This window comes from Monocercomonoides exilis (genome assembly GCF_001643675.1).
Source record: "Monocercomonoides exilis strain PA203 chromosome Unknown scaffold8-1962414, whole genome shotgun sequence".
Taxonomy (NCBI): Eukaryota; Preaxostyla; order Oxymonadida; family Polymastigidae; genus Monocercomonoides; species Monocercomonoides exilis.
The window spans coordinates 772,274-790,705 of record NW_027150553.1 but is presented as its reverse complement, the minus strand read 5'-3'; the positions used below and the strand labels follow the sequence as shown (position 1 = coordinate 790,705).

The 18,432-nt window shown below is 35.7% G+C and overlaps 5 protein-coding genes across 5 annotated transcripts; 1 reads left to right on the top strand and 4 right to left on the bottom strand.

Moving 5' to 3' along the window:
- Positions 1–2,586: 2,586 nt before the first annotated feature.
- Positions 2,587–3,132, bottom strand: MONOS_9484 (uncharacterized protein; the record flags this gene model as incomplete). The annotated part of the gene is made up of 2 exons (XM_067879989.1): positions 2,587–3,048; positions 3,121–3,132. 2 exons carry the CDS (start codon positions 3,130–3,132, stop codon positions 2,587–2,589), a joined length of 474 nt encoding a protein of 157 aa, XP_067732958.1.
- A 2,631-nt stretch (positions 3,133–5,763) lies between these two features.
- Positions 5,764–6,903, bottom strand: MONOS_9483 (uncharacterized protein; the record flags this gene model as incomplete). The annotated part of the gene is made up of 2 exons (XM_067879988.1): positions 5,764–6,371; positions 6,513–6,903. The coding sequence occupies 2 exons, from the start codon at positions 6,901–6,903 to the stop codon at positions 5,764–5,766; spliced, it is 999 nt and encodes a 332-aa protein (XP_067732957.1).
- Positions 6,904–7,699: 796 nt separating this feature from the next.
- On the bottom strand, positions 7,700–7,951 carry MONOS_9482 (uncharacterized protein; the record flags this gene model as incomplete). Its single annotated transcript, XM_067879987.1, has 1 exon — positions 7,700–7,951. The coding sequence occupies one exon, from the start codon at positions 7,949–7,951 to the stop codon at positions 7,700–7,702; it is 252 nt and encodes an 83-aa protein (XP_067732956.1).
- A 1,943-nt stretch (positions 7,952–9,894) lies between these two features.
- On the bottom strand, positions 9,895–10,566 carry MONOS_9481 (uncharacterized protein; the record flags this gene model as incomplete). Its single annotated transcript, XM_067879986.1, has 1 exon — positions 9,895–10,566. One exon carries the CDS (start codon positions 10,564–10,566, stop codon positions 9,895–9,897), a length of 672 nt encoding a protein of 223 aa, XP_067732955.1.
- Positions 10,567–18,011: 7,445 nt separating this feature from the next.
- MONOS_9480 (uncharacterized protein) lies at positions 18,012–18,382 on the top strand (the record flags this gene model as incomplete). Its single annotated transcript, XM_067879985.1, has 2 exons — positions 18,012–18,196; positions 18,262–18,382. 2 exons carry the CDS (start codon positions 18,012–18,014, stop codon positions 18,380–18,382), a joined length of 306 nt encoding a protein of 101 aa, XP_067732954.1.
- Between the last annotated feature and the right edge of the window lie 50 nt (positions 18,383–18,432).

Below are 18,432 nucleotides of genomic sequence, written 5' to 3'. Positions count from 1 at the left end.
AGATCCACTTTTGTTTGAAGGCAATGAGACTTATAAAAAATGAGAGAAAGTGAAAGATGAACCTTACAAATTTGAATTGCTCGATTTATGAAATATATCGATATTTCTCGCTTATTCAGCGACTACGTCACAGACAACAGCTGGATATCTTTTTCAAATAGAAAGAACTGCTCTTCAACACATATTTCAGAACGACTTCTGCTTCATATACCTCATCTTCTGCACATTTATCTGCATTGCGACAACGCCCTTCATCTTCTTTCATCCGCTCAATCTTTCAAGCAAACATAGAACATGCAAACATATCACAATTCTACAGATAAAAAAACATGCATAATGCATCATTATCTGCCTCAACCAATATTTCTTTCATCACTCGCAATTTTCACCTCTCTCTTCAAATGGATGTCTTCCTCCACTTTTTGAATACTTTTCAGTCACATCTGCTGCAAATTAAAAAGCTATTTTGAAGGAATGCGCAATTACTGTACTGTTCATGATGCATGTCTGGGTATTCAACAGAAAAGGGATTTTTAATGAAGAGGAGCATTTTTAGAATAATCTATATGGAAGCGAAAACAGAGCATCTCCTTCTCTTTCTCACTTGAAATATTGAATGTAACACATTTATCGTGAATCAAGCTTCAACATGAAAGCAATCAATTACTTTTGCTATTTACTCTTGCAGTTTAATTGAAGGAGTTTGGATTCATTCATCTGGTTGTGTTTCAGACTGAGCCTTTTAAGGATGAAGAAAGATTGAAACAGACTGAAAGGAGAAAGAATTGATATGATTTGTGTTGATTTCTATAAGTTTTGATTGAAATCTACTTATCAAAAGAATTGTTAAAATTTGAAAGGAATTCATAATTTATCTTTTTATATTAATTTAAAAGAAAGTTTTAAAGTTATAAATTTATTTTAATATTTAATAATTTATCATTTCATCTTGAACAATAATTGAAACACACGCTTTTGACGCGCGAAAAAATGATTTTTTGATGCAAACCCTAACCATATGTCCAAATTTTTTTGAAAAGTTTTTTTTGTTTAATTTTCAAATATTGCACAAATTTCATATTTCGATAAAATTTCTGTTCCCACTTATGAAACTTCACAAAATTGGAAATAAAAACATAGTCAAGATATTGTTTTCAAGACAATGATATTTGGTGAGTGTGAACAGAAATTTGATTGAAATATGAAATTTTTATTTTTTTGTGAATTAAACGAAAGCAATTTTTCAAAAATATTTCGACATATTTGTGAAAAACAATGAACAAAAATAAAACACAAACAAAAAACCTAATTCACTAAATCGAGAGATAACCCCAAAGCAGAACAAAACCCTACAAGTTCATTTTCACAAATTTTTATTCTCCAAATAAATAATTACACAAACAAAAATAAACTTCAAATATGTTAAATCAACAAGTTTTGGATTGTTAGGTTTCTTTTATTATTCAATTCGAAATAATCTGTTATTTTTCCACAATATCGTTAAATTTTCTATTAAAATTTTTCGAAATCAATTTGGTCATAGCTATAATTTTTTGAAATTTTTATTTTTTTCGTTGAAAAATAAGAAAAGCAAGAATGAAAAATTCATCCCTTGCATGTTTAATAATATTTTTTTAAATTTTTTTATCACAAAAAATCTTAAAAAAACGAGTGACTGAATAGAACTTAATGTTGTGATATGCCAAGGTTTCAATGAAATGAGCTAAAAAATATGAAAGTTTCATTAATTCAATTTCAACCACAAGGGATAACAAATAATAGAAAGTTAAAATATATTCTAATATTAAATGAAAATTAAAATTAGTTATTAACATTTAATGATTAATAATGCAAATAAACATACGAAAAATAAATTACAAAACTCGAATCAAAATTGTTAAAAATTATTCTTTTTTCCGTTCCTCTTTCAATTTCATAAGATGATTCTTTCTCAACGTCGTTCTCATTTAGAAGTGTTTTGAATTTTCTTTTCAGCTTTTTTGTGAAATTCATTGTGTCATCATTTTCTTCATCAGAAATGTTTTCTTTTTCATTTTCCATTTCGCTTTTCTTTTTCAAATAATCATCTCACTCTTTTAGTACCTTTTCTTCTGTTATTTCTTCGCCGTTAAAGTCAAATCGAATTTTATGTGAAGGAAGAAAATAAGTCGATGATAGAGGAAGCTTCATCAGAACTGGCCCAGATGAGTCCTTGAGCATACTGATGCTTTTGAAAGCTCTTCAAAAAGGTGAAGGTGATAACTCAGAATGAATTGATTGTTTTGAAGCTTCCACTGGAGCTGTTCTCTTTGCTGCTGAAGACAATGACGAAGGTGCTTCGCACTGTAAACTCATCTTAGACTTCAAAACAGCAAATACGCCTCGGTCCGTTGGACGGAAGATGTGTGTGCTGCGAGGGACGAATGTCACAACATCCACATTTTCTTTTTTGAACTCTAGCCAGATTGTTGGATCTGCTCGAGAAATGTGGGAGTCGATCAAAAGCAAGCAGTATAATTCGTTCAATAACATGCAATGTCTTCTTTCTTTGATCGAATGGAGAAGAATTGTCAATGTCTTCTTCCTTCACTTCGAAGATTCAATCCATCTGCATTTGTTCTCCCAAATCTCATGATTTGAAGACTGAAGAGGCTTCAGGTCATCAGGGAGTTTGAGATTCGGCAACAAAATAAGTGGAGGAACTGATTGTCCATCAGCTGCGACCACCGCAATCAGTGTAGAATTCGACATTCGCGCAGCAGATTTAGCGAAACATGGTTTTGCACTTGCCGGATGAACAACATTCCGATTGGAGCTATCGGGAACTCTGAGTGAAGACTCGTCCACGTTGAAAATCAGTGCGTTGTTGTAACTGTTGTTCTGATGTAATCCATTGAGCATATCATCCCTGGGCTTTTGAACTTGTTGGCATGATACCGCAAGTCTGTTTGCATCAACAATTTTCACTTTGAAGTCTTCAGATAGGGGTATCTTGATGAAATCGTAGGCAACTGATGAAGAAACTATTACATCTGGAGTGTTTTCTGGCTTCAAATCATTAATAACATTTTCGATCTTATTCTTATTAATTAATGCATTTCAAAGGATATTTATACAAACCAGTTCACGCATTTTTTTGATAATTAGGCTAGCTCCAGACAGTGATTCGAATTTTATTTCAACCAGCACTGTTTGCTCTTTTTCTTCATCGACAATTGCTGGACTAATAATTTTTGAAACCAATCTTCCTTGCCTAACAGCCTTCACCGCACGCTTGATACGAATTTTGCTTTATTTTTTGCTGTTGTATGCATCCACCATACGCACAGCCCCATCGTTAACAATATGCGCCATTCGCTCCAGAGGATTCCGAAATTGCCGATATTTGAATGATAGCATAGCCTCACGCAGCTTCAGCTGACCCTCAGTAGATTTCCTTGCAACTTCCTTTTTCCTTTTTTATTTTTTGTGTTATGATCATTAAGCCAATTTATTTAATTTATAGAAGTTAATATCAATTTTCATTGAAATTAAGTTTTTTGTACATGAAATGCATATTTTTATTGAATTTAATTCATTCGAATCAATCTGTTATCGATTAAAATTCAACGGGAGGCTTTTAACTCCCTCATATACCCCCATTAAAAAACAGGTAATGCATATAGATGCATTTATTCAGTTGATATTATTTTTCTTAAATTCCAAATAACTCTGTATTTATCGAAATGCGGGATTCAAAATAATTCGCTGAGAAAAATCTATCTACTACACCTCTTTGTTAAGAGAGTGAGCTCTGCATTATGGGCTCAGCCCATACAAAAGTGATGTGTTCCAATGGATGAAGAGTTATAATTATAAAACGATAATCTTGCAATTTGCCTAATGGTATACTGAGGCGTTGTTGCACTCGGTAATAGCCTCAGGCTTGGCTTGGGACGTTGTTTTGGCATTTGGTGAATGGCGCTCGATTTAGGCATTGGAAATCGCACGCGGCTATCAGCATCTGTTCTCGATATGGCTAACTGCATATGTTATTTGTATTATTCTGGTGCGGCTTCGTCTTTGGTTTGGCTTGTATATTTCTCCAATCATATCTGTGCCATATTGACTCAATTTTTCTCTTCGTCATTCTATTTCCTCTTTTATCTCATGCGTTATTCCTGGTTATTAATTGTGATTAGAAGGTCCAAGCTTAAATATCGAGGGAATTATTTGACATTATCAGTTTTGTGAGGTTTTATTTCTCGAAAACAAGAAGCATGAAGCTGTGGGATGAGCTACGCTTTTGTGGGGAAAAGAGGCGTTGTTGATATATTTTTCTCCCGAAATCAAAGTTCATAAAATTTATATTCTGAACGAAAAACTGTTATATTCAACACCTCTTTATTAAAAGAGTGTTCGTTATTAGGCAAATCATTGTTTTTGTTTGTCTTGATGCATTTAATTGTCCACTGAGTCTCGGATCCTTTTTCGGTCTTCTCTGATCCTAATTCTTTCTTCTCTCCAGTCTCCTTATCCTCTGGTTCTTCAACGCTCGAAGGAAATATAACTGTTTGAACTGTCTTAGTCACGAGGATCGTTTGTTGTGGAGGAGGAATTGAAGGCAGTGCTTATGAAGGTGAATGGTATTGTTGATATATTCGAGAGATTTGATAGATAAATTGGTGGTAGACCAAACATTATGGTAGTTGTTCTCTGTGTCGTTGAAAATGAAATTCTATTTATTTGCTTGGAAAAATAGATTATCTCAATAATTGTGTCTTCTTCCCATCGTGAACTATTTTCCTCTGGGGCAAGGAGCACGCGGGCCATTCGGTTTGCCAGGTTCGATTTATAGCATGATCTGGACGGAGTATGAGTAGTTATTGATGAGCACACTTGCTTTGCGATAAGATCCTCCGGGATCTCACTTGACAATAGTTTGGATATCGATGTGTGCTTTTATGTGAATGGTCGTTTTTCCTCAGTTACCTTAGCTTTTAGCATTCCCATTCAAGGAAGCGTTGTTATTAACTTTGAGGTTAGTTGTGTTTGGTGCGAAGTATTGAGGAGGAACGTATTTCTTATTTCGTGTGTTGCTTTTACTCAATCCTTAAAGGCGCTAGTGGCTGTTGTTTGGAATATTCACTTGTTCCGCTCCTCGAGGAATGGAACTGTGATGTTTTCACTGGATCTGGAAGTCTTGAATATTGCAAACAAACAGATTGCGTTATTTCAAAATAAAAAGCTGGTCATTGATTTCTGCTCGAGCTCATGAAATCCACAGGGGGTGAACAGCATCACTAACAAAACATACTTCACCGTGAGTTCAAAAAAGGTAAGATATTCGTTCATTCAGTGGTTTTAATAATAGAACAGCACAATGTCTGGGCTCCACTTCTTTGTGTACGACTTTCTATGGGTTTGAGAAAATTAAAACAATCGGAATATTGTACTAATTTAACTCACCTTTCTCAAGTTCTTACCATATATCTTCTTGGAAAAGAGTGAAATCGCTGACCTTGAAGCACACAGGCAGGAATATTTTCCAACTTAGTCTCTCAAGGAGAAAAGGCAATAAGTCGAATTCAATGACCATTAATCGAAATATTTCTGGAATTGCCTCAGTTTCAACTCTTCCCATTCTCTGCAAACGTGAGCAAAACCAATGGAGTATGGTGTTCATGTGATCTTGGACATGCTCTCATTCATCACGAAAATGATCCTATCTGGGACTCCGCAGAGCCTAAGGCTTTCACACCACCGTTCTTCTCTCTCTTTTCTTCACAGGAAAGTGTCACTACCATGTATCCACTGGGAGGCAGTGATGAACTGGCTCTCATCAAATTTGCTCCAGGGATGAAAACCGTTTTCGAGGAGCTCCAAATGTGATATTGAGGTATCATCTCTTCCAGTAAGTTGCTGCATTTCTAATTCTTCCATGCCTGAAATAGAATAATCGCATTCGCTTTCTCTGCTTTTGTTTTCTTGAGACTCGGAAGAATCAACTGAATCGGGGGAGGAATGGGCGTTGTGTTTATTGTACAATCTGCGATGAGACCATCTTGAGCGAACGGACTTCCTGGACCATACTATATCTCCTTCCTCCTGTTTCCTTCGTTTGCGAAGCCGTCTATCTCTGCTGTCACTCCGAGAGCCCTCTCCGCTTCCTTCAGACATTGACTCCTTATCATATAATCTCCTGCGGCCTCCAACCTGGACAATGCGTCTGCGGTTGTGTTTTTCTCCCCTGGAATGTGGATTGCTGTCATCGTCAATTTCATCGACTGACATGTGGCCTTGATCTTTCTCAATAACTGCAGGAGGTTGGTTCCCGCACCCCACCTGTTGATGTTGAATACTACACTGGTGTTGTCGGACCGGAGAAGGATCTTGCACACATGGTTGCGAGTGATTTGTAATGAAAAATTGTTGAGAGCCAATAAAACTGCAAGGAACTCCTTGAAATTGGATGTTTGGAGCCTTGTGATGTTGCTGAACTGTTTGTGAAAGTTAAATCTCTCTCCTCCAACTGCCAAGGTTGCTCCGCAAGCCCAAGGGGAAGCATCTGTCGTTAATATGGCGTCGGGCTTCGAGAAGTCCACCAGTTCTCTGATGAAATTCTCCTTGAGCCTTTGAATTCAGAAGTCCAATTGTCTTTTTATGCTGTTGTTCAAGAAAACCGCTCCTTCCCAACCATCTTTCTTGACCTCCTTGTTCAATAAATGGTACATTTTGTTCATGAATAAAGAGGAGTTTTTTTACGCGAACTATGCAGTGCTGAGCTGACCTATGAATGAAGCGAAGTCTCTCGTCTTTGCAAAGCTGTTCTTCCTCACTCTCTTCATCCATTTTATACACTCTTTCCTCAGTTCCCTGCGTCTCTGCTGTTCCACTGAGACAATCATACAACTCGTTTTCCATATCCATCCGAAATAATTGAAGTTCTTCTTGGGACTAAACTCGCTCTTCACAGTGTTGATGATTAGCCCCTCCTTTTGAAACCACTCGACAATTTCTTGAGTTGCAGTCTTCAGCTTGACTTGATCTAAATCCAGTAATAGGACATCGTCCAAGGATAAAATTCACCTCGCCTTCCATCTTCTTCGGATTTCTTGCGAAACTTTTCTCATGACTTTTGTGAAAATTCGCGGTGCGTCTTTGAATCCGAAGGGCATGCTCTTGAACCCGTAGTATCTTTTGTCGAACTTGAATGCAACGAATGAGGTGAAATCCTTGTGAATTTGAATCAGGAAATAAGCCTGAGAAATATCAAGCAAGGTTGTGAAATCTTCCTTCCGGATCAACCTCTCCACAGTGCAATGGTCTTCCATTTTGAAATGCATATTTTTCAGTGCGGCATTGAGTGGACAGCAATCGAGGATCAAACGGAATATCCCTGTCTTCTTCGAGCAGAAAAATTTGTTGTTAAAGCAACAGACATCTCCTTCTTCTAACTGCATTTAAATGTCTGTCTTGAGTCCTTCTTGAATTCATTCTAAACAAGCCTCTTTCTCCTCTCTGCAGCACAGGAAGATTCTGCCTTTCTTCTTTTCCTGGTTCAACTTGTCTCTTGCAGCTCTCCCCATCCAAAACGGTCTTAACCCGTCTGATATCCAGTTTGACACTCCGATCTTCTTCCATTCCTCTGCAAAGGCTTGGGTGCGGACACCAACTTTCTCCGAAAAAAATTGCTTCTTGAGGCTGAACGTGTTGATCTTCAAGTTCCCGAGCTTGTTGATCTAGTTCTCCATGAACCAATTCTCCTTGTTCTTTGTGACAAATGTGAAACAGCGCTCACATGTCTCCGCTCTGTTCTGGCCTGCAAAATTGGTTTTATCCTCTCCAGCTTATCTGTTGTCAGTAACGGATCATCCTTTTCTTCCTGAAGTGTTTTGGCTTCCTTGAAACCGAATTTGGCTTGGATGCGCATGTGGCGTGCAGCTCGGAGAGCTGCGACTGTAAGCATCATTGCATCTCACTGGATTTTTTGTGCTTTTTCTGTTTAATTGCGTGTTGCCATCAACATCGCTTTCAAAGCAGGTGACTATAAGGACACAGAGTTGCACGTTCCTTCATCGAAAGCATAGGATAACCAACTTTGAAATTGTGAATGTGTATGGATCGTAGATGGAAGGAAGGTGGGGATAGACAAGGATTCAAAATCTTGCAATGTCTGAAATAGACCTCCTTGATCAACATGATACGCAAATGCTGGACTCTGCAAGTTTTCCGCAAAGCAGAATTTGGCTGCTTCAAATCGTGGTTGTTTTTGTGAGTGAGATGTGCAAGATGAACTGATTGATGATGAGGTTTTTGAGGTAGTTGAGGAGATCGCCAATATGGGTGTTTATTTTGACATCATAAAAAAAGATCAAAAAATGAAATAATAAATATAATTGTAGAACTTAAGATCATCTATAAAATATCGATTTTTGAGAAGAACATGGCTTATATAATCACAACATTGTTTGTTTTGTTCATATTTAAAAAAACATACCTTTTTATGTTTTCAGCGAAAAATGTATTTATTGATCAAGAAAAAAGAATGAGAAAAATAAAAAAATAAAACTATTAAAGATAGATATCAAGTTTCTCAACTCACTAAACTATCCAAATAAATAAAGAATACTTTGAAAAACTTTATTGAAAAAGTTTGTTAAAAAGATTGTTACAATTAATAGATTAAATAACTTTTAAATCATGAAAGATATTGGTTTTCTTCACATTATTTTTGACTTCAACTGAAATATCATAACAAAATATCAGTCCTTTCTTTTCGATTCAGTTGCTTCATCAAACACTGAATGAAATACGAGGAAATCTATAATCAATGAATAAAACTGATTCGAACTCATATTTTTCACATTTCAACTCAGCTTCTTCAAAATCCTCCTTTTGAACATGTCTCTGAAGTTGCTTGATTTCTCTCCAGCACTTTCTGTGAAATTCTTCTCGTTGCAAACCTCGATAGCTCTGATTGCTTGTTAATCTCCTCTTAAAACTAATTTGCCTTCACATTAAGTTCATTGGCCGCTGCGTGAGCGATGAGGTGATGAAAGGAGGATGAAGAAGAAGAGGAAGAGGAAGAGGAAAAAGAAGAGGAGGAGGAAGATGTTGATTTCGAATTCCAGAAAGAAAAAGAAGAAGAAGATGATGATGATGATAAAGTTGAAAATGATAAAGAAAAGAATGAACTTGATGTGCTTGCAGATGCATATGTTGAGAAAGTGGATGGCGTTTCGATAATCAACTGCTGAATCCTTCTTTGAGTCCTGAATTCAGGCAGAAAGTCAAATCAAATTATGGTCAAAATCTTCACAGGCTTATTCCTCCTTTTTGTTGCTTTCATCCTCTTTCATGAAAGACATCATTTCTGGGTCTTCTTCTGTCTCTACCTTCTCTCCCTTCACTTCCTTCTCACTGCCCACAAGAATTTTCAATCCAACCACATAAGCTGTGTGGTTCAATACCATCATCTGCAGCTCAGCACATCCCTCATGAATGACGCGCTGCTTCTCCCAAACATACCAGCCTTGTCCAATCTGCTCTTCCTGAGAATCTCATAAGGGATTGGCACATTCACAAGCGGTGTCTGCGAGAAGAAAGAAATAAAATGAAAAGGAGAAAGAGAAGAAGAAAATGAAGAAGACATGTTCGATAAAGACGCAGAGCTTGGGCAAGACATGTCGAAGGACTTCTGCGTGAGTGAAGAGGTACATGTGACTGGAGATGAAGGAGAGAGTGGTTTTGGAGGAGTTCCAACAAGAACAGAAGGGGAAGACAACTATGTGTGTGGCAAGGGAGAAAAAGGAGGAGAAGCAAATGCTGAGGAGGCTGTGATGTTTTGAGTGTGCTGTCGAGCAAGCAATACACCTGCTGTTGTTCATCTTTATCATCACCTCCTTCTTCTCTTCACCTGTCCCTCCTCCTCCTTTCTGTTACTGCCTGTGGAAGCCTTGTGTCGAATGCATCAATTTGTGATGTGCAAAACTCGTCTTTCTCCTTCTTCTTCGTCTTCGCCTTTGGCTCTTCCTGCTGTCTTCCTTTCCTCTGCTCTGAGCTTAACTTGCTCCTGAAATCCGCCTTCTTTGCCTCTTCCATTTGAACTTGAACTTCTCTCTCTTCGCTTCTTGGCAGTATCATAAAGCGAGCAGATGAATACAATGTGCCTTGAAGCTCCTTCCCTCTTCCACCGCCATTTCTCATTCGATGCCCATTCACCTCATTCACGCTGTTCAGTACAGCCGGAGCGCTGAAGCTGTACGAAAATCTGAAGCAGAGCGGAATGCGCCACTGCAGAAGAGGAAAGCAGTTCAAATGCACATTCAGCGAAGCTGCAGAATGCATTGTTGGTGGTGATGATGATGAAGAGAATAATGAAAAAGGAGGAGGATGTGAAGAAGAAGAAGAAGAAGAGGGAGAAGAAGAGGGAGAAGAAGAATTCGAAGAAGGTGAGGAAGAGGAACAGGACGATCTGTTTGAAGACAGAGGAATCTGCGGGATCTGAACAGAGCCAGATGTTCCATCTCTGGCTGCTGAAAGAGAAATGTCCGTCTTGTCTTGCCCAATCAATGAGCTGCCCATGCAATCAGAGCGAGGCTGTGCAGATGGAAGGGGAGGAGTGCATGCTGCAAAAGGGAGTGGTAACTCTACAGGAATTTGTGCAGGAAAGCGTGGATCGTTGGCTGCGTGTGTTTTCTGCTGCTTCCCCAACGACTTAATAAACCGCCTTTCTCGCTATGCAATGGGGATCGCTGGCGCCTCTGATCCGATCGGTTGCAAAGAGGCCGATGACACAGCATGCCGAGTACCTGCAAGGCTGAAGATGCCAGAAAGAACACGCCCAACAAATGATTGAAGCCTGTGTTGATGAAGTGAAAAGTATGTTGTTTGTTAAGCACCCCAGAAATGCAGAAAATAGCAACAGAAATAACAAACGAGTTGACAAAAATATCAATTAAAATAAAATGACAAAAACGCAAACCACTCCAAATTTTCTCTGTCCACGGGGTAATTGTCGAAAATCCCAAGAATAAGTTTGAAACGTCCTTCCAATTCAGAACAAAATGAAAAAGCACATGCTTTCAAATTCATCTGGACACAAGTTCAAACAGCAAGCGCACACACAAACACAAAATAATAGTCAAAATGGATGTCCTTTAACATTTTTGATAATAAAAAATATCTTTTCAAGCACGCAATGACGCTATTTGATTACGCAGAAAACGAATATTGTGATCCGAATAGCTCTCCAAAAAATGATTCGTGAGTATCATAGAAACAGACTCTCATATTCCAATAGCTTTCATGAACTTCAGAAGAAAGACAAGATAATCTATGATTGGTTCGATTCTATGACCCAGACGGAAGTGAGAGGATCAACAGAGATGAATGTGAAGAAGGCAAAGAAGATGAAGCAATTGAAAAATGTGAAATCAGTCGAACGAAATTCAAGAAGTAGAAAATAATTTGTTTGAAGTCGTTGATTGGACCAAATGTTTTATTCAATGAGTTGATTTCATATATGGTGACACAATCGTAATCGCAATATTTGTGAAAGGCTGACTGAAATTATTTGATGAAAAATGATATCCGCAGTTCGTTGACTTTCTTTTTGAAAATGTTCTGCCCTTCACTCAGAAATTGAAAATGTTAATTATTCTCAATTTCCATTCCTTTCCATTTTCCTCTTCCATTCAGCTCACAAAACACTCAGAAAATATCAATTCCCTTCCTTTTCTTCATCTTTCGCAGTATCTTCCAAAATATCTTCTCCTCTCATTAAAAAATATCCCTCCTTCCATTTAAACACTTCTCAATTTTCTTTTTCTTTCCCGCCTTTGCCCTCTTTTCCTTTTTTTCAAATTCCATTTCTCCAGTCAACAATAATCACCTTCTTCATCGTCCTCAGCCACTTCTCTATATATTTTCTACATTTTCTTCTATAAATCTCTGCCTGTTCCTTCCTCACCCCTTTGTCTCCAAATTTTGTTCATTCAAAAACCCCTCTTGAAATATTAACATTCCAAAAAACACTCAACTTCCTCCCCTTCCCACAAATAATTCTCTTCTATCTCTTCTCTGCCCCATATCCCTCATGTGCATGGCGTTGATGAGATAAACCTCAAATACTTCTTTTGGTGGTTGAGAATATTATTAGAGAAGATGATCATGACAAAACCAGAAAAAACACCTCTGGACAGCCACCACAATGTGTACGGGCTGAAAAGACCCTCCAGTGAGATACACGATGTATTTTGTGGAGATGCATTCCATGCTGCATTTCAACCATTCTGAAGCTTAAATGAAAAGATTGATTTATCTTTGGAATGATGATGGCTACGGAAATGAGTGTGTTTGACAAAAAACAGACGATGGGCAGTTTTGTCTTTATTCATTTTTCTTTATATGAATATTTGCCTGTTGACTGTTTTTGTGTTTCATTTTCAGGGCAGGAGGTCGAAATGAATAAAAACGAATGAAAGCAGAATAGCTCATTGCTTAGGCCGACCATCCGATTGAAAAATTGAATTCATATGGAAAGTGCACATGGTTGAGAGATGGGGATGGAAATTGAATATCTAATTCTTGGAAAAAGGAGTTTCTGGATGATAAGCGTGAAATTGACAAGAAACAATAATTTTGCATTTTTCAAAAGAGGATGATTACAAAACAATTGAAAGAGAAGCGAACGTGGGTGAATCAACTATGAAAATTATTAATTGTCAAAAATTGATGATTTCTATTAATATTTATCGATTTCAACCAATCTTATTTTTTTTCAATTTCAATCACATTATATAACAAATTTTTGCGAATTAAAATTTCTTCACTATTTTTTCGCAATTATTGTTATCATGTTCATTTTTCCAGAAAGCTTTGGTTTTTTTAAGTTTTGATATTTTTTGAATTATTTATAATATTTTTTTCAAAATATGAAATAAAAACAATTGGTAACATAAAAAATCAACAAATAATTAATTATAATAATGAATTAAGTAATATTTTCGTATTATTTTGCAAAAAAATTTTTTTATCAATCCCACCCTTAATGAAAAAATTTTTCGATCAAATGTAGGAATTTTTTATGATATCAAAAATAATCACCCATATTGCTGGGAATTGGAAGTTGTGTGCACCTGAAGTTGGAATGGAGATGAAATGTGCAATTCCTATACAGCCAGAATAACCACATGGAAGGAATATCTCGATCAGTTTTTATACAGGTCCTTCCAACATAATTGTAACCTTTCAAGTTTTATTATCGGCTGAGCCCATAATGCAGAGCTCACTCCATTAATAATGAGTTGTTTGAGATTGCGGTTTTTCTCACAAATAAAAGTTCTCTGCTCTTTAAATGGAAAAGTATGCATTCCCACAATATTTTCTTTTATTGATCTCAGTTTCTCAATTTATTTCAAGTATATTTTCAATCATTTGTGTTCTTTGAAAAAAAAGCATTTTTCAAAATGACAGCTTTTCATTCCGTTGGAAAGAGCAAATTGCCGAATAAGAAAAATAACCAGAACAGTTAACAATAAAATAAAAATAAGTTTTATATATAAAAGATGAACTGAATCGTTTTATTAAAACAGAAAAATTCTTCAAAAGTCAGATTTCCAAAAATAAAAATTATTTATTTCTTCATAAATACAGCACTATAAATAAAAATTTGCACATGATTATATATGTTATATACTGATGTGTAAATGCATGAATTATCATAATTTAATTTTTAAACTTTGTTGAAAAATATGAATTTTTTGAAAAAGTTTGAGATTTGAAAAGTTCCATGGTTTCTAACGATAGTAATCAGGAAAAGGTTCCAATGGTGCGTTTGAAAACCGAAAAGCAAAGGAGGAGGATATTGAATTGGAATAGGGTTACACTTTTTCTCTGACCTTTATTTTAACCCCCACCTTTTTTTTTGTGGAGCTGGCTACGGCTTAATACAAGCTTGTAGCCAACGTTAAATAACTGGAAATGCATATAAACATCTGCGTCACATGCCTTCTGACGTGAACATTTTAGGAGTGACATGACGTGACTGAAAAAATTGCATATACTTATAAAAAAATATTAAAAAATAAAAAACAAGACATGCAAAGAATAATTGTTATTTTTTTGTAATTCATCTTTCATTATTTAGAGGGTTTTTTAAATTTTTTTCTTTTTTATAAATGGGGGAAAAAATGGACTTTAAAGTTTTTTATGCACTCTGCTAGAAAAAATTGTTTCAATCACACCATTTTCAATCTTAACTTGATTTCAAAACAAATTAGATTTTCATTAATGCGAACAAACATCATTGATGAAATAACTAAAAGTTTTGTGACCTCAAACGAATTACAAAAAATAAATCCATTTGTTTCATATTTTTTGATCACAAAAAGTTCATCAAAGATGCAAAATTTTTCAATGAAAATGCCTGAAGTCAAATACTTTGTCCCAAATGTTCATTTTCAATTTTTGTATGAACAATGGGTTGTGTCGTGATCAATTTTTAATGGTATAAATACTAAGGCCTTCGCGTCACTGCCTGTCACTGACGTAATTCTTGTCAATAAGGCATTCAGCAAAATTTCTTTATTTGTTATTCATGGATGCCTCACAAATATTTTTTTCTTCATTAAAAAACCCAGAAATAGTTTGTTAATAGTTTTTATTTTTATTTTTATTTTTTTTGTATTTTCAATAACACTTTTTTATTCTTCTTGATCAAAAAAGTTCGAGATGTATAAAGAAACTGAGAAAATGCTCAAATCACACAGACGCGAGTGGATAAAACTGAAAAAAATAGAATCCAATGAGTACACAAACTGTTTGAATTAAAAGATTTTTCTTCAAATTAATTTGGAACTAATATTTAATTTTTTCATAAGTTATTATCATCCAATGCAGGAAGAATTAATCATTTCCAAACCTACTCTCGACGTCGTTGATCGCGAATTGTTTATTGCATTCACTCCTTTGAATAAAAACAGAACTTCGAAAAAGGATTTGAACAGACTTTTCATGTGTCCATGTGAGAAAGATGGTGTTGCTTGTGGAGTGACAGGTCGAAAGGACTACTTTATGATTTATAATCACAAATGTAATTTAATTCAGAATAATCAGATATCATTGTTCTTTTCACAGAAGTCCAATTTATCAACACGGTCAGTTAATTCGAAGTTTGACAATAGCTGTTCTGAAACAACATTGAAAGGAGAGCTCACTGAATCTTTCATCAATATCGTTGCCCTAAGCAATATTTCTTTTCTATCAGTTGTAACAAATGAATTCAATGATTTTATTACAGCATTAATAAAGTCATCACAAGCGAATCCACACATGAGCAGAGAAGATATTTTCCATCGCTTAACAGAGAGAAATGTGAGTAGACTGCTTCATAAAACGAATTCAAAGAAAATTGAAAAAGCAGTTTCTATAATTTCGAACAATCCCCTTGGAGTTGTAATTGACGGAGGAGTTGTTGGGGGAGGAAGCTAAACTGCAGTTGGCGTAACAACAATGGATCAATTATCAAAACCTATCTTTTGGAAGTTGTACAAAGGCTGTGGATCAGAATCCGATTATTACAATTTGGGAACAGAAATAATGACCGAGTTGAGTGCTTATAGATGTTCTGTCAGAGCTTTGTGCTCGGATGGACTGAAACCACAAGTTTTGGCTTTGAATAGAATATCAACAAATGATTGGACGGAATTGTGTGGTTCATCACGTGCATATAATTATCCAAGACCAATTTTTGTCAGATGTCTTAATCATTTAATCAATTTGGTTGTCAGTCACGCTTTTTCGGAAAATGCAAAACTGAAGCAAATGAAGGAATTGATTATTAAATTCAGTCAGCAAGCACATTTATCAAATTTCAGAAACAGTTTGAAAAAAAGATGCCCAACATTTATTGCTACAAGATGGCTGTGTTTGTATAATATTTGTTTCTTTATAAGGCAGAATCAATCAATAATAAGCAAAACGAAAATGCTTTCAGACAAAGAAATATTTGAAATTGCACTTTCTGAATTGTTGCTGTATCCACTTTATTCGATGCATCTGATTTTTGAAAAAGAATCTATAAACTTGGAGATGCCTTTCCTGTTGTTATTCAAGCAATGAATTTGTTTTATTCTTTTTCAATATATGAATATTTCCAGAGTGGAGAATGGCATTATGCATTGACAGATATAGTCATTCTGTTATATAACTATCCACTTTGTAATTTTTCTGGGCAATTACTTGCAACAACTTACGCAATAACTCCAACAGGATCAAATAAACATCGAACCAACAAATTCACTTGTTACCTGAGAGAACGTTTGGATATATTCAAAAAACAAATATTATTATAAAACTATTCATATTTTTCTTTTATCTCGAAAATTTTATTTTATTAAGTTTCAGAAACAATAATTTACGTGTCCAAAAAATCAAGTGAATCTCGATCACGTTCTTGCAGCAAAGACTCATTTGAATCAATGTGTCAGATTCAAAACTTATCTGTTCATTCTTCTTATTCGTCGTCATCTTCGTCATCATCATCGTCATCGTCTTCTTTATCTTTATCATTATCTTCTTCTTCCCCATCCTCCACAAATATTTCCTTATTCCCCACGTTTTCCATTTTCCATGATTCAACACCATTTCTGTCAATACAAAATCCTAATATTAAAACTTTATCGGATCATTTATTACAAGACATTTCATTTCTTTCTACAGAAATACTGCAAAAAGCTTTTGAAAACTCTGAAAAAGCAATTGAGGAATTAAGTGAGACCGTTTCTGTTTCAGCTTTCACTGCTTCTGATGCAACAAACTGCGCAAAAACTCAAAATGTCGAGTTTTCAAATTCAAAGCTTCAAGAATTATATTGTTTCATATCAACGCTTTGTTCAAATTTATAGGAAAATGCAAAAGGAGTTGATGAACGATATGAAACCGATGATTTTGAAGAACAAGATTTGTTTGGGTTGATTTTGGCGGAGGAGGAAGAAAAGGATGATGAATTTCTGTATGAATGCAATCAATCAAATCTTATCAATTTCTACAGCACTAGAAAAACTACTCAACGTTATGAAAAATCGGACAGTTTGCCAGAAGACAAATCAGAAAGAGCACAAATTAATAAAGAAAATACAACAAATTCAAAAGAACGAACGAGAAATGAAGAAAACAACGAAAGATAAAACGAAAGCGACAGTGATGTGGATTTCATTAGCAATTTTTCTTGTTTCAGAAGAATAGAAGAATGTAATGTTGATTTAGAAAACCAAACTTTGAAAAATATTTGGGATTATTTATTTTCTGATTGGTTTGGAAGGATTGTGGCATTCTTTAGAGACTTGTTAGATCATATGACGGACGAAAGGCACAACAGAATAAAGTCTCAATACATGAAGTGTTTTTAAAGAATTATTACTAAAAAAGAGAAAGAAGAAGTCATCGAAGAAGATGGTTACATTTTTTATCAAGATTTTGGTTCCTTCAGTGAAACACATACAATACTTTCTAATATAGCTTTCTGTATAATAACTTCGCCATGCAGTGAATCATTCTGTGAATGAATATTTTTAAAAGCCCGAAAAATAATTGGAGATCGTAGCCACAATATTTCAGACAGAACACTAAATGCTCTTCTTCGTCTTTTATTTCTCATGGGAATAAATTTTTTCTGTTTTGAATCTATTGAATCGATCATTTTGTTTGTCACTTATTCATTTTCTTTCCCATATCGCTTGACCTTTCCAAAAAGCTGAAATATAGAACAGAATTTTAATGTTTTTATGTTTTGACAGAAAATCGAAGTTAATTTTCTGAAAATTGAATGAGCTGAAGCAAAAAGAAAAGACGAAATATGTGATTTAAGGAGAATAGAATCTGACCGGTGTGGAAATGGAGCAGAGAATGCGTTAATGGTGGGAGGCAATCCGCTGGATGTGTAGGATAATAAAGCTGTGTTAAACAGTCTGGAGGCAGAGGAGGAAACAGAGTCATGCGATGCGGAAGAGTTATAACTTTTGCATGGCATGGGCTTGGAGCTGTTGGTTAGGAATACTTGTGTCGTGCTGCAGAATGAAGTGAGTGTGCTTTATGAGACAGTGATTGAAGTGGTGCAAATGACACACAAGTCTGTGGAAATGAATCTTTTGAATATAAGTGCTCCAGAAAGCAGGAAAGGCGGAACTGTGTCAGCGGATCTTGGAGCTGAGAAGTATCTGAAGCAAAAACAGTAAAGCAGCATTAGGATGAACAAATTCAATGTGTTTGTGTTCGCAGTTCAGTGGGCGATGCAAGTTTATGTATGTGGGGAGAGCTCGGGGAGCACGGAGGTGGAGATGAAGCCATTGGAGTTCAGCAAGAACGAGGCGCGGTGGGGGAAGAATACGTATGTGCATGATATTAGTCTGGCGGCAGTGGTGAAAAAGGAGCGGATACTATTTGGGTGGG